Source organism: Canis lupus, chromosome 38 (genome assembly GCF_011100685.1).
Source record: "Canis lupus familiaris isolate Mischka breed German Shepherd chromosome 38, alternate assembly UU_Cfam_GSD_1.0, whole genome shotgun sequence".
NCBI classification, from domain to species: Eukaryota; Metazoa; Chordata; class Mammalia; order Carnivora; family Canidae; genus Canis; species Canis lupus.
The window spans coordinates 21,354,747-21,370,420 of NC_049259.1; the positions used below are offsets into that span (position 1 = coordinate 21,354,747).

Below are 15,674 nucleotides of genomic sequence, written 5' to 3' on the forward strand. Positions count from 1 at the left end.
TTTCCTATTATGGACCTAGGGCTCTAGAATCTGGCCCTATTCGAGTGAAGATGACTTATTAAAATTAATGATTTGAATTAAGACAAAAACCATGCTTATTTAATTTGGAAAACTTAGACAAGAACAAAACCAGCAAGATTTCAACAGGATGAAAAGATGGGCCAAAAGCATCATAATAATCAGTGGGAAAAAACGTAAAGGCCTGTACTTGGATTAAAAAAGAAGGGCAGCCCAAGTGGCTCAGGGGTTTGGCACTGCCTTCAGTCCAGGGCGTGATCCTGGAGACCCGGGATCGAGTCCCACATCGGGCTCCCTGCATGGAGCCTGCTTCTCCCTCGCCTGTGTCTCTGCTTCTCTCTCTGTGTCTCTCATGAATAAATAAATAAAATATTTTTTAAAAAAGAAGAAAAACATAGCTGTAAACACAGGATGGAGCAAACTGGCATAAAATTCATGTTTTTTTTAAAAAGAAAAAACTATATTAAAAAAATAAATCAATGTGACTCATCGGTGCGATGTAACTGCCAAAAAAGCGAAGTCAATCTTAGGCTACATTAATAAAATAAAAGTGGTTGGAAAAAGAGAAAAAATGGTTTCAATATGCCCTAATATCTCCTCAAAACTGGGGCCTTTCTAGAGAAAAAACAATCAGAACGCTGGTAGGTCTGAAAGGCCTGAGAAACAGGTGAATAAAACGGAGATACGAGGTGACAGTGGTGTAGTTAGCTGGAGAAAGAGGATATTTAGAAGGTACTTGGTTTCTACCTTTAAGTGGAAGAAAAACTCTTATGGGAAAGACCTTGGACACGTTCTATGTAGAACCATAGGACTGAACTTTATTTTTTTTGTTTTTTTAGGACTGAACTTAAAAAGAAACTTTATTTTTTTAAATAATAAATTTATTTTTTATTGGTGTTCAGTTTGCCAACATACAGAATAACACCCAGTGCTCATCCTGTCAATCGGAGAAGGACAAACAAAAAGAAACTTTAAAAGGAGATCTAGAGGCTCCTGAGTGGTTCAGTGGTTGGGCATCTCCCTTCGGCTCAGGTTGTGATCCCGGGGTCCTGAGATCGAGTCCCGCATCAGGCTCCCCGCAGGGAGCCTGCTTCTCCCTCTGCCTGTTTCTCTGCTTCTCTCTCATGTATAAATAAATAAAATCTTTAGGAAAAATAAATAAAAGGAGATCTATATCAATAGGAGAGAGGCCTCATGGTCATAAGAGGGCTGCCACCACTGTAGGCACCATGACCACAATCAAACATGGGACATGGGGGCACCAGAAAGCTCCTCTCTCTTATCTGTGTCCTTTATCAGGAGGCAAGATATCTTTTCTAGACTCTGCAGATTTATTTTATTCTATTGGCCAGCACCGAATCATGTGGCTGCCCCTAGCTGCAAGAGACACTGGGGACCTGAAGGTCCGGTAGAAGAGAATGGCAAGGGGGTGGGGGTAGCTGGGATCATCTTCAACCACTTGTGATGAAGTTAAAAAAAAAAAAAAAAAAAAAAGGCCAAAACCCTAAGGATAGTAGATGGGAAAATGGAAAGAGCTTGGGCCCTTGATGACATCACTGAGCTGCTGAGCTCCATTTAAAATGGCCAACTTCCAGTCTTAGAGTGAGAGGAAAATAAATTTGTACTTGATGAAGCATTGTCCAGTTTCTGTTACTTGCAGTCAAATGCACACTAGTGGATACAAAGACGGTCTTCATGAAAGTAACTGGGACAGGGCCAACTGGACTCCTCGTCGTTCCCATTCATCCAACCCTCTTTCCAGGGCGTCTCCTTCGTCCCAGGCACTGGCTAAACCTCTGCAAATGTGACGGTGAGCAGGGGCAGGCAAAGCCCTGCCCTGGTGGAGGGGAGAGGGTCCAGGGGAGAGGACAGGCATTACGGAAGCTGCCCACAGAGGAGAAGAAAGACAACAGACATACCTCCCCTAATTCTGAGAGGCAAAGGTACGAGGTACCACCGGAGCACCCGGGGAGTGCACCCCAGAGGAACCCAGCCCTGGTGGGTGGCGGAGTCCGGGAAGTCCTCCCTGGGAAGTGGGCGCCAGTCTGAGATCTGATGATTCACTCGAGGCTGCTGTCTCTGCCCACAGTGGCCTCTCATTATCACCTACATCCTCCGGGAACCTTCTGCTGTGTTGATCCCAGTACACCTCCCCGGTCACTGCTCCATGAAGTCCTGACCTTTCCCTTAGAAGTGACCTCCACCAAAAAAAAAAAAAAAAAAAAAAAAAAAGGTGGGGGGGACACCTGGGTGGCTCAGCGGTTGAGCATCTGCCTTCAGCCCGGGGCGTGATCCTGGAGTCCTGGGATCGAGTCCCATGTCGGGCTTCCTGCATGGGGCCTGCTTCTCCCTCTACCTGTGTTTCTGCCTCTCTCTCTCTGTGTCTCTCATGAATAAATAAATAAATCTTAAAAAAAAAAAGAAAAAAAAGAAGTGACCTCCACCTCCCCTAACGCCCTTGGGAAATGCTCTCACCATCACTTAAAATTTGAGGGGATCCCTGGGTGGATCAGTGGTTTAGTGCCTGCCTTTGGCCCAGGGCATGATCCAGGAGTCCCAGGTTCGAGTCCCTCATGGGGCTCCCTTCATGGAGCCTGCTTCTCTCTCTGCCTCTCTCTGTCTATCGTGAATTTAAAAAAAAAATTTTTTTGGAAAGCCTGGACACGCTTGTCTTCCCATTAAACATCCAGCAGCCTCGCCTGTCGCCTTGCGCTGAGCCAACGTTGGACGCTTATTTCAATTGAATTTGAAAGCTGTATTTTATACGTGGCCCCTTCCAGCTAGTTCCAGCAAAGATTCGATAGCGCACACGGAATACTTTGTGTGTGTACGTGTGTGTTTGTGGGAGAGATGTTTCACAAGCCCAGACATCCAGAACCTTGGATTTTCAAGCTGGGATTAGAAATATATATATAAAAGCAGATTAATAAAGACTATCACGACAGGTGTGTCAACTACCACGGTTCGCCTGGGCCAAAGTCCGCTTAGGTGATCACCTGGATCAGCGGGAGGCAACGTGTGTCAGTTCCCAAGGTGCGTAATAACACCTTTCGCATCTTGGAAGGGGCCTGGCTCTGCTCCGCATTCTCAGGGCGACCCTGTCCCGAAGGCGCAGTGCCCTTCCTTGGACTCAGGCGATCACCCTTTGCAGTGGGCTCATCCAAGGGACACTCAAGGGACACCGCAACGTAATCGCGCAGCGGTGGAGCGGAGCCCTCCGGGGACCCCAGCGACCGGGGCCCTGAGACCCGTCCCAAGGCGGGAGACGAGGAGCCGTGCCCGGGACGAGCACTGGACTCCGGGCGGCCTTCGCCCTCGGGTCTGCCCGCCGCGGGGAGGAGCCGGCCTCGGGGTGGAGGCGTCGGCAGCGCGCGGCCGCCAGCAGGGGCGCCAGGTTCAGAGCCGCCGGGGCCGTCGCCGCCAGCCGCGTCCGGGAACCAGACGCCGCGAAGCCGAGTCCCGCTCGGGGGGCAGCCGCGGAGCGCGCCGGGGACACGGGCTCCTGCCTCGGCCTCCGGGGAGCCCCACCTCCCGGCACGCGGCTGCTTGGGGGGGCGAAGGGGATCGGGGGAAACGGGGGCGCGGAGAGGGCGGGGCTGCGCGGGCGGGAGGGCGGGGGGAAGCGGGGGCGGGGCGGGGGCGGGAGGGCGGGAGCGGGAGGGGCGGGGCGGGGAGCGGGAGGGGCGGGGCGGGGCGGGGAGCGGGAGGGGCGGGGCGGGCGCCGCGCCTCCGAGCCGCACTCGTGCAGCCCGCACAATGGAGGCCCCGCCCCCGCCCTCGACCCCGGCCCCGCCCCCCTCCCTCGCCCGCCACCTGAGCCCTCGGGAGGACGCCGCGCTCGCTCCCGGGGCCGACCCCGCCCCCTTGCCCCGCCCCCGCCCCGCAAGGCCCCGCCCCGTCGGCCCCCCGCCCCCGCCCCCCATGCTCGTCCCGCCCGCGCCCCGCCCACATGCCCGCCGCGCCTCGCGACCCGCCCCCAGCCCCGCCCCCCCCTGCCCCCCCTGCCCCCCGCCCCTCCTGCCACCTGAACCCTCGGGCGGACGCCGCGCTCGCTCCCGGGGCCGCCCCGCCCCGCCCCGCGCCCCGCCCATCGCCCCTCCCTCTCCTCGCCCCCGCCCCGCCCGCCACCTGAGCCCTCGGGCGGACGCAGTGCTCGCTCCCGCGCCCCGCCCAAGCCCGCCCCGCCCCGCGCCCCGCCCCGCCCCTGCACTCGCCCCGCCCCCACCCCGCCCCCGCCCCGCCCGCCACCTGAGCCCTCGGGAGGACGCCGCGCTCGCTCCCGGGGCCGCCCCCCGCGCCGCCCCCCGCCCCGCGCCCCGCCCATCGCCCCTCCCTCGCCCCGCCCCTCGCCCCGCCCCTGCACTCGCCCCTGCCCCCCCGCCCCGCCCCCGCCCCGCCCGCCACCTGAGCCCTCGGGCGGACGCCGCGCTCGCTCCCGGGGCCGCCCCCCGCGCCGCGCACCGCCCCCCGCGCCGCCCCCCGCCCCGCGCCCGGCTCTCGGGCCGGGCCGGGCAGGGCCGCACAGTCGCGGCCGCCTGCGCCGGGGAGGACATGAGCCGCGGCCCGGGGGCGCCCCCTCCCGCCGCGCCCAGCCGCGCCCCGCGTCCGCAGGCGCCGTGAGCCGCCAGTGCCGGGCCGCGCCGCCCTCGCCCCCGAGCCCGCCCGCACCGGCCGCCGCTCTCCCGCCCGCAGCCCCTGCCCGCGGCCCTCATGGCCCAGCCGCTGCTGCTGCTGGTCTGCGGCGCCCTGCTGGTGGCCGGGGGCCGGCGGGGGCCCAGCGACGCCCCCGGCGGGACGGGCGAGCCCGCGGACGCGCCGACCGCGGCGCCCACGGAGGACGAGACGCTGCAGAACGAGGCGGACAACCAGGAGAACGTCCTGTCGCAGGTAGGCGGGGGCCCGGCCGCCCGCACCCCGGGCCCGACGGGCCCCCCTCGGCCACCGCGTGCGCGGGGAGGAGAGGCTGGAACCGTCGCGCTCGCCCACACCTTCGCGCCCGCTGCGCGGGGGTCGCCTCCGCGGGGGGGCTGTCGGCGGGCGCCTGGGACGGGACCCGAGGCGGAGGGCTCTCCGCGGAGGCACCTGGCGGCCCCCCTGGCACCCCCGGGCCGCGGGGTGAGCACCGAGCAGCAGCAGGTGTGATGCCCGCCAGGTGGCCCCGCGCAGAGGGGCCGGGGCGGGACCCCGTGTCCTGGCGAGGCAGGGGGAAATGCACACGGGCTCACCCCTGGCAGGGGCCCGGGGGCGAAGGCGGGGAGTGACCGCTGATAGCTGCCCCTGTCCAAAATACTCTGCTTGTCTTATCTGACTCAGCCCTCAAACACCCTCGTTCCCGCTCTGTTAGCAAAGGACTGATGGGACCACAGCGAGAGCGCCCCGGGCGGGCAGAGCCGGGGCTTGCGACTGCAGCCCAGGGGCCCCGAGGACGCTCTCCGGAGTGTTCCGTGCATGCTCTCCACAGCGCGCCTGATGATGTGTGGTGGGTGTTGCCCAACCCTAAGGATGACGGGGGTGCCTTTAGTGCTGCCTGCATCTCCCTAAGTCCTTGGATGGATTGGTCTTGTCTTCTTCCAGGAAGAACAATCCGCTCCACTGTGGGGTTTATCAGCCCCCGGTCTCCTCACCCTTCCTTTGGAAGTTATGCTAATAGATGCCCTGTAGGCACCCATGCCCTCGCACCGTCTCCTAAATCGCAAGGCCGTAAGGATCCTTCACAGTGGGGCTCTGGAGGACCATCCACAGAAGAGTTGATGAAACCCGAGTCTCGGAAAGGAAGGAATCCACCCAGGGTCCCAGAGAGGGCTTTGCAGGAATCTAGGCAGAGTTTCAGCGAGCAGACAGCCACGATTTACTGTCTGTCAGCCCACAAAGACCAGCCGCTTCGGTCACCCTGCACCGTATCTCCGGCGTCCACCGACCCATTCTGTATTTGACAACAGCTCTAAAACAAATATTAGCGTTAGAAGAAACCCAACCTTTGCAAGAAAAACATGACAAGCCCTCTTCCCCCCCAGACGGCATCTCAGGAACATTCCCACTCCAGCAAGGACTGTGCCTGCCTGCCGGGGTCATTAGTCCAATGAAGGAGACCCTTCTCCGGGCCCAGAAAGCCAGAGCTCCTTGGCTCTGGGGATGCGGGGTCTGGGGCAGAAAAGCTGGGGAGGAGCCTCCTCCCCTCCCCCCGCAAGTACTCAGGATGGTGGTTCCAGAAAGCCTGCTGCTCTGCGTGCTTTCCTGCCCAACGGGGCTGGCTGGGGCAAGTGCTCAGAAGGAAATGTTTAGCATTGTGGAAGGAGCAAGTGCTGCCAGTTTGCTCTCCTGGCTTTGGCCTGGAGTTTGGGTTCAGAAGCTGTGCCTCTGAGCCAAAGGGATCCTTGGGCTGAGTAAACCTTCCTGAGTTCTGGGCCCGTCTCTTTTCTCCCGGTTCCCTTCTTCCGAATCTAAACCATTCTTTGAGGGTCAGATCCAGTACCACTTCCTCCAAGACGTCTTCTCTGGTGCTCGGCTGGAGCCACTCTGGCCAGTTGGAGCCCCGCTGCTCTGTGTCACGTCGGGGCCCCGGCACGGCCGCGATCTGTGTGCCTGCTGCACCGTAGCTCCTGCCAGTGGGCTCTCTGGCCCGTCTGCTTCCCTCTCACAGCCCCTAGCGCAGTGCCGGTAGGCCCTCCAGGAGTGATCTGTGAGGGGACGAGGACAGAAGCAAGAAGCCTTCTTCTTTTTTTTTTTTTTTTTTTTTTTTTAAGATTTTATTTATTTGTGAGACACAGAGAGAGGCAGAGACACAGGCAGAGGGAGAAGCGGGGAGCCCGATGCAGGACTCGATCCCAGGACCCCCAGGGTCCCACCCTGAGCTGAAAGCAGATGCTCAACCACTGAGCCACCCAGGTGCCCCCTCCTTTTCCCTTTTAAATCTAAACCTGGGTTCTAGCGACGGCAGGGACTCATTTGTTTTTCCCTTGAAATGATGGGAAGTCTGAAGTCCCCCGAGAAATGCAAGCTTTCCAAGACAAATGGAGAGAGCTGAACTCCTCATGCCTTCAAGGAAATTTCAGAGTCAGCAAATTGTGTTCCGATGACCTTTTCTCTCCGCAGCGTGTGGTCTGAGGCCTCTGGCTAGGGCAGGACGTGTGACACGGTGAACAGAGCGCCTTCCTGGGAGCCGGCCGACACCTGTGTTCGCACCCCCAAGACCTTCTTTCTCTGTCTCTGTGTCTAGTTGCTGGGAGACTATGACAAGGTCAAGGCTGTGTCTGAGGGCTCGGACTGTCAGTGCAAATGCGTGGTGAGACCCCTGGGTCGAGACGCCTGCCAGAGGGTCAATGAGGGAACCTCCAGGAAGGACGACTTCTACACCGTGGAAACCATCACCTCAGGCTCGTCCTGCAAGTGTGCCTGTGTCGCGCCCCCATCTGCCCTCAATCCCTGCGAAGGGGACTTCAGGCTCCAGAAGCTGCGGGCGGCGGACAGCCGGGACTTGAAGGTAGGACCTGGTGCAGGGGTGGTGCCACACGTGGGAGGGTGCCTTAGGGACCTGGGGTCCAGCAGAGCTGTGGCAGGGCTTGTAGGGCCTTTGAGTACATGGGACCTGTCTTAGCCTGTGAAGTCAGGCCCCGACACCTCGCCTGCTGAGCGCGTGTCCCGGGCTGGTCATCTGACAAACCGGTGTCCGAAGGGGATGCCGAGAGCAGAGCGTGCCTGCCTCTCCCTGTGGAGGCAGGGAGGCTGGGCCTGGAGCAGCTGCCAGGCCCAGGAGTCAAAAGAACTCAGTGTTCTCCTCCAGAGTTACTGCCACCATTTACTGTCGGCCCCGCGTGCACCCCAGGGAGGCAGGAGACACGGGAGCGAGCCTTCGGTCCTCGGCACGAGGGCTAGGGTGACCAGGGCAGCAGAGGCCCGGGGCCTGCTGTAGCTCAGCATCAAACTGTGATCCTGGTCCACAGGGTGGGGGAGCTCATGCCTGCCTGAGGCCACTGCGTGGGTTGGCGGAGGGCTTCGTCTGATCTCTGCCTTCCCCTCTTCGCTTGCGGTGTGGGGTAGAGGCACGGGCCTGGTTTTGCCGTCAGACCGACTTGGGTTCAGATTGTTGCTCTGCCAATACCTGTTGTGTGGTCCTGCTCAGGGTACCTAACCTGCCTGGCCTCAGTCTCCCTGCATGGAAAGCGGGGATGATAGCATCTACCTTGTGGGGGTGTTTTCAGAACCACCGAGATGGCAGCCAGGGAGCACTTGGCACGATGCCTGACACGCAGTCAGGGTCAGTAGCCACTAGTCTGGCTCCTGCGTGACCATGCAAAGAGCTGCTGCGGGGCCTGGCGCCTGCTACACGCTTGGAACTGGTGGCCATCGAGGCCCTGCAAGCAGAGCGGTGTGCAGCAGTACAGCACTTTAGCATCCTGCCCTGGGAGTCCGCACACCTCGCAGAGCTACAGCCCTGCCACGGATCGACTCTCTGAACCCCACTGTTATAGGATTGTCTGGACTCTTGTGGGCTTCTGGAACAATGACAGGCAAAATCTTCTCTTAGGAGTCAGAAAATCATCACACGGGGCCCCTGGGTGGCTCAGTCAGTTAAGCGTCTTCCTTCAGCTCAGGTCATGATCCAGGGGTCCTGGGATCGAGCCCTGCATTGGTCTCCCTGCCCAGTGGGGAGCCTGCTTCTCCCTGTCCCTCTGCCTGCCACTCCCTTTGCTTGTGCTCTCTCTCTCTGTCAAATAAATAAACAAAATCTTTATTTTTTTAAAAAGATTTTATTTATTCATGAGAGAGGCAGAGAGAGAGAGGCAGAGACACAGGCAGAGGGAGAAGCAGGCTCCGTGCAGGGAGTCTGATGTGGGACTTGACCCCAGGACCCTGGGATCATGACCTGAGCTGAAGGCAGCCACTCAACCACTGAGCCACCCAGGCGCCCAATAAATAAAATGTTTAAAAAACAAAAAAAAAAAAACAAAACAAAAAAAAGAAAAAAGAACATCATCACAGTGCATGCTAACCAGATGCCATTCCGTGGCTCTCACCCACGATCCAGCTGCCTTCCTCTGCTGGGGAGGAAGGAGGTCTTCTAAACACTAATGTCTTGCACATGGAATTCTTCATCCAGTAGCAAGGCCAGGAGATAAGTGTGTCCAGCAAAGTCTCCGGGGACTGGTCCTGAGCAGGGAGGCTCAGTTCAGGCTTCTCTCATCTGCCCCTTTGCCTGCACTCTGTGTGACCCGGATGCCACCAGAGCTCAGCCACCGTCCTCCCAGGGTGCCCTGTGACAGCTTGCAACCTCAGAGATGGGTCACTGGGCCTCTATTGCCCCAGGCTCAGATTGGCTTTCCATGCTAAGGGAAGACTGTTGGTAGATTCCAGGGCCTTCAGTAGACAGGGGAGTGTTTCAAAATCATATCCTCGAGGCACTGACGTTCCTAAACCACTTAGTTAAGTATTTAGATATCACCTGTTGTGGGCCAGGTGCTGGGCTAGATACCTCGGGGAAACAAAGATGAGGCATTCCTTTCAAGGAGCTCACAGTCTAATAGCAAAGATGTGCTTACAACGTACAGAATAAAAGGGGTCTGAACAATTTGGTGAAGAACAGTTTTGCTCGTTCTTATAAGATTTTTCCTTTTTTTAATTTAATTTTATTTATTTCTTTGAGAGGGAGAGAGAGAGCGCGTGTGCACACACAGAAGGATGGGGAGGGGCAGAGGGAGAGGGAGAAGCAGTCTCCCCGCTGAGCAGGGAGCCAGACGTGGGGCTCGCTCCCAGGACCCTGGGATCATGACCCACTCCGAAGGCAGCCTCTTAACCCACTGAGCCACGCAGGCGGCCCGATTAGAAATCCGTTTCTCACCTGAGGATTCTGGTAGGGAGACTGCATCCCACCATTCTGTTTGCTTGTGTGCCCGCCACCTACACAGATGCCGGTTTCCAAGAGCCCCCTCTCTGCTCCTGGCTACTGGCCTCCCTGTCGAGCCTCCAGCATGGGGGGCTGGCGGGAAATGTCTCGTCCTGGGTCTGTTACACCCCCGCTCTTGACTAACCCCCATTCCTGTTTCATAGCTTTCTACCATCATAGACATGCTGGAAGGAGCTTTCTATGGCCTGGATCTCCTGAAGTTGCATTCCGTCACTACCAAGCTGGTGGGGCGGATGGATAAACTGGAGGAGGTAAGGAAGATTCTGGGTTTCTGTATCCTTTTTATTTTTACTTTTAATTTTTTTTAGGTTTTATTTACTTATTTTAGAGAGAGCATGAGCAGGAGAGGGAGAGGGAGCGAGAGAATCCTTAAGCAGACTCCCCACTGAGCGCAGAGCATGATGCAGGGCTTGATCCCAGGACCCTGAGACCATGACCTGAGCCAAAATCAAGCGTCGGATGCTTAACTGACTGAGCCACCTAGGTGCCCCTCCGTATCCTTCTCTTGATCAGGCCCAAAAGTGTATCAAACTTCCCACGATGTTTTTTCAGAAAGCGTGTCCCAACTGGACTTAATGCATCTTGTTCTTTGGAAAGACAAACCATACGTAAAACACCCATCCAAAATCAGGCCCAGTTTTTGATGATAAAGAGAATCCGTCAAATGTAAACACCTTTTTTTTTCTCATATGCAAGAACCCTGTGACCAATGTATTTCTGTTTTTACCTTGATATCCAGGGAACTCAGAGCTAAATGAAATATAAAAGCACAATAATAGGCACCGTATTTCTAGTTTTAAGGTGGCGGCATCTCCCTTCTGGAAATATGGTTGTCAATTCCTCTTCTGGTTCGGTTTGGTTTGGTTATTTTGACCGCTCTGCTGTCCGTCTCTGTATGTGTGTGTTTGTGTGGTAATCCACCTCAAATTCACTTTAGAGAAAGAAGACATGAAAATGATTATTAATAAGCAATAGTCCCTACTGGAAAACATCCAGCCCCTCACCCACTGGAAGGATGGACTGGCAGCGTAGTTTTCCCAGGCAGACCTCACATGTTTCTGACGGGGCCCCCCAGGAGACGCACACATGGCTGGTTTTGGGGGGCTGGTGTGTGGGGTGGTGGTGCGAGGTGGACAGTACACGACAGTAATGTTCACACTGTTTCATGGCTCTGATGAGCTTTAAAACCTAGATAAGCCACTTAGTCCCCAGGAGGGGAACGATGACCGCTCAGCCTTATTGGTAAGGAGCTTATGGGTACGTGTCATTGACTGGCACCCAGTTCTTGAACGGATACTTGAAACAGTGACTCAGAAAATTAGGTCTGCTTAATTTTTAGACTCTTATTAGGCTTAATAACGGAATGATTAGCTATACCACTATTCCTCATGAAAATATTGGGGGTCTCTCCTGGAGGAGCTGGGGCTCCCTCACCGGTGATTAGCAGCTGTAGGATGTGTAAAAGGTAAAGCCCTTTAGTTTGGCAGAAAGAGCACCTGCTGGACTAGGCGTCAGGACAGATGAGCCACTCTATTTGCTGCTGCTCAACAGCCGTACCGCAGCCATACTTTGTCCATCTGTAAAGTGGGAGAGGTGCCCTGTCTACTTTGTACGATTGCCAAGGGGATGAAGTGTAAGCCAGTCACTTTGCAGACGCTTTGTGAGGTTAAATAAAACAAGGCGCTGGGGGTAGGACCACGGAGTGAGTGGGGGTGGTGTCTCCCTGTTGCTTTGCCAGGGGCGCTGGGACCTGGATGACAAAACATTTGCTGTTGCCAAGATTGGTTTCAGCACCCTCCTTACGTTCTAGAAAAAGGTTCCCAGAAAGTGAACACCACTTCCTTGTCCACCCATCCTCAGGCTTGACTCCCTCAGTGCTGTGATGAGTGTTTTCTGAACCCGGCCGTCAGCTCGGGGTGGGGGGTTGGTGGGCCCACGGTCACTTCAACTGCCAGGTCTGATGAGAAGGGTCAGGGCCCTGGAACCTAAGCTTTATAGACAGTTCGAGGTGGCCAACAGGACCACATCAGCTGCCCTTCCCGAGGGGGCTTCCCGAGAGAACGAGGCTTAATCTTCACTCTCTCCTTCCCCAACATTGACAGCCGGAGTGAAGGGATTGGAAGTGGTCAACACCATCCTACTACCAACAGACTTCATCCAGGCTTGGGGTTCTTTCTCCCTTTTAAAACCACTTTCTGATTCTTTCAAGTGGGTTCAAAAGGGATTAATAGCCAGGAACCATGTCAACCTTGGAAATGGGAAAGTTCTTTTTCCCTTGGCCGCAGAGCCATCCGAATGTGCGATGCTCCCTTTAAGAAAGGGGTGCATTTTCATGGGAACAGGGCTGATAGCTTTCACCTGATCTTGGCGGCCGCTTGGTTTTCATTCCCTCAGGAACACGGATTAGGAAAGTCCGCTTGGGGGTTAGAGCACAGTGCTCGTGAGGCCACGGTCAGGTGCTCAGCCTCAGGGAGCTCTGCTCAAGGGCTGTAGTCTGTTTCCAGAGTTGTCGAGCAGTGATCCTCTCCTGCCGGCAGAGGATAGGAGTGGGTTTAGTGGGTGAATTTGGTGCAATGCCACTGCCCCAGCAGGATGGTGTCTTCTGTGTAAGCACACAATAACTAGATTTTTGCCAGAACCAATCTCAGTTACGTCAAGGAGAGTAATCTCTTTTTCATTTTCTTTTCTTTTTTTTTTTTTTTTTTTTTTTTAGAGTGATCTCTTTGTCAAAACCATGGTATGTTTAGTAGCAAAACCTGGCCCTTTCGATTAACGGTAACAATCCCCTATCCTTACATAGCAGTTATGGCCTTAAACCACCCCGTATACATTCAGCACATTTGTTCCTAGATGCTAGGGAGGTGCAGGCAGGAGCTCAGGCCTCCTGGTTCTTGGGCCAAGGCTTTTTCTAATCAACCCCATAAGTTGCTTTGAGTCATTGCTGTCTGCCCTGGAAGCATCAGTTTTTCCTAACAGAGCTTCAAACAACAGCTCTTCCAAGAGAATTTCTAGGCAGAACTGTGGCTGTATCCCATGAGTCCTCTTAAATGGGATTAAAGTGTAGAGGGAAAGTTTCCCCAAAGCAGGCCGTCCAAGGCTACAAGGTGCTGTGGTGCCACAGATGTCACAGATGGGCTCAGGCTCCGGGCCCATAGAGCAGAGTATCGTCTCCTGGTGTGACATCCAGCCTCTGTCTCCTGGCTCGGGCTAGCTGACTGTGTCTGCAGTCTGCAGTCACTGAAAAGGCACAATGTTGGGTAAATGGAAAAAACACTCCTCCAGGCTGGGCCCTGTAGGAAGAATGGAAGCGAATTCTGCTCTTGGTCTTTGGATACTCTGGAATCCCAGGGGGAGTGCTTTGGAGGTCAGACCAGACAAAGGGGTCAGATTGGAGGGGCATTTTGCCCAGAGTAGGATCAGCGCTTGGCAGTAGAAGCAGGCACACGTGTGAACACCCACGCCCGGTATGTATGTAGAAATGGAAACTCCATTTGCAGATGAAAGAGGAAGGAAAGAGAGAGAAATAAAATTTAAACTGTTAGAGTCTCACCTTTTGGTTAAAATAGGCTCTGAGAGCTCTGCTTAGTGGGGTGGTTTTGGTTAAGCTTTTATTTTAAATTATGGAAAATGACACATAAGCAAGGAGCATACAGCTTAAATCATTACAAAGCAGATACCTACGTAACCTCCACATAGCTCAGTGCCCCCGCATGTCCTCTCCCTACCCCTCCCAAAGGAGCCTCTGCCCTGAATTTCATATTGATCACCTTCCTTGCTTGTTTTTTTTTAAACATTTTCATTATCTAAGGCTGCATCCCTAATACATAGTTTTATCTATATTTGAATCCTAGATATATAGAATTTTATGTCCCTGTTTATGTGTGGTGGGCTTCTTTCACTGAGTTTTGTTTTCCCGTTTTTTTAAGGTTTTATATTTTTTAAGCGATCTCTCTACCCGGCCTGGGGCTCGAACTCACAGCGCTGAGGTCAGGAGTCACATGCTTCGCTGGCTCAACCAGCTGGTTGCCCCTCAATTTTGTGTTTTATTTACTTATTTATTTATAAAGTTTTTGTATTATTTGAGAGAGCGCGCGAGCGTGAGTGGGGGGACGGGCAGAGGCAGAGGGAGAAGCAGACTGCCCGCTGAGCCGGGGCCCGATGCGGGGCTGCATCCCGGGACCCCCGGATCATGACCTGAGCCCAAGGCAGACGCTTCGCCAACTGAGCCACTCAGGAGCCCCTCTTCAAGTTTTAAAAAATATTTACTTATGTTGTTTTACATCTTGTAGTTCATTTACTTTCACTGCCGTGTAGTACATTGTATTGTGTGAACACGGCACAGTTTGTCCATCTGCTCTACGAGGATGGCGACGGGCTGTTTTCGGCCCTGCCGGTCACCCTAGCCCTGGGAGCTTCGCTGTACGCGGACACCCCTGCAGGTGTTCCCTGCCCACGCGTGTGGGCATTTCTCTGTGCTCTGTGAGTGGGGATGGAGCTACTGGGACATTAGGTGTGCTTGGTTTCAGTCGTTGGGGAGGCTGCCAAGCCCTCTCCCAAGCGCTGGTGCAAGTTTCCATTCCCTCTGGCAGGGGATGAAGGTGCCACCCGCGTCCTCACCGGCACTTGGTATTGTCGGATTTTCTAGTTTTTGTCAGCGTGGCGAGCGTAGCCGACTAGGGCCATTTCACTGGATTCCAGAGACCTAACCCCCAAAACATCTTTTCTCTTCATCCTGCTGGAGGCCTGAAACCCCACGTGCGCTCCTCTGGACCTGCTCCCGGTAGAGGCCGTGAGCCTCTAATGGGGTGACTAAGGCTGAGCATCTCCTGGGAGAGGCTGGGAAGGGGAAGGAGATACAGGAAGCACACGTGTGCGTTACAGTCGGGGGTGGCGGCTACGCGGAACAGGTGCCCGCAGAGCTGGGAATTAGAAGTCTAGAAGGAGGGATCCCTGGGTGGCGCAGCGGTTTGGCACCTGCCTTTGGCCCAGGGCGCGATCCTGGAGACCCAGGATCGAATCCCACGTCGGGCTCCCGGTGCATGGAGCCTGCTTCTCCCTCTGCCTGTGTCTCTGCCTCTCTCTCTCTCTCTCTCTCTCTGTGACTATCATAAATAATTAATAAAAAAAAAATTAAAAAAAAAAAAAGTCTAGAAGGAAAACCTGCAGCTTCTGAAGGCAGGGGCACGCCCGTGTTTGTTGCACTGGTTGGGCTGAGAGGACTTTTACCCTGAGCCCTAAGGCACCCAGAGACCCGAAGACTTGTGGGCTGCCCGAGCCTAGGGCTGGACTCAAAAGGCAGCGGGACGCAGGCGTGGGGTATATCACCTAGTCCCAAGTACTGCTTCCGGGAGCAGATGTATTATGGAGAAAAGGACCGAGGGACAGATGGCTAATCTCTCCTAGCATCAAGGTTTTAGTAGGATTAAATCATTCCCATACAAATGGCAAACCTTTGGGAAGAAATGTCCCACCCCACGTAGCTGCAGGACACACCTGACCGTGTTCTAAGTACTTGGACACCCGTATGACTGTGTACACATGTGCCTTTGTGTGTGGGGGGGTGCATAGCCCGCGCTCTGAACACAGATGCCTGCCTACGAGCCTCCCGAAGCGTGATTTCTGTTGCCGAAGCCCTGTCCCGTCTGGTGCGTGTGACTTCTCTTTGTTTCCCACTTATCTGCTGGGGTGTGCAAAGCTTGTCCGTGTGCACAGATGGTCACCGCGGAACCCTGTGTGTCACCTGAAGCCTTTTCTC

At 55.5% G+C, this 15,674-nt stretch overlaps 1 protein-coding gene across 1 annotated transcript in view; it reads left to right on the forward strand.

Moving 5' to 3' along the window:
- Positions 1-4,728: 4,728 nt before the first annotated feature.
- The window catches only part of OLFML2B (olfactomedin like 2B), a 35,660-nt gene continuing 24,714 nt past the window's right edge, over positions 4,729-15,674 (forward strand). Inside the window, exons 1-3 of the mRNA XM_038586262.1 lie at positions 4,729-4,905; positions 7,235-7,498; positions 10,063-10,170. Coding sequence (XP_038442190.1) covers positions 4,729-4,905; positions 7,235-7,498; positions 10,063-10,170 — 549 coding nt within the window. The remainder of the gene's footprint in view (positions 4,906-7,234; positions 7,499-10,062; positions 10,171-15,674) is intronic.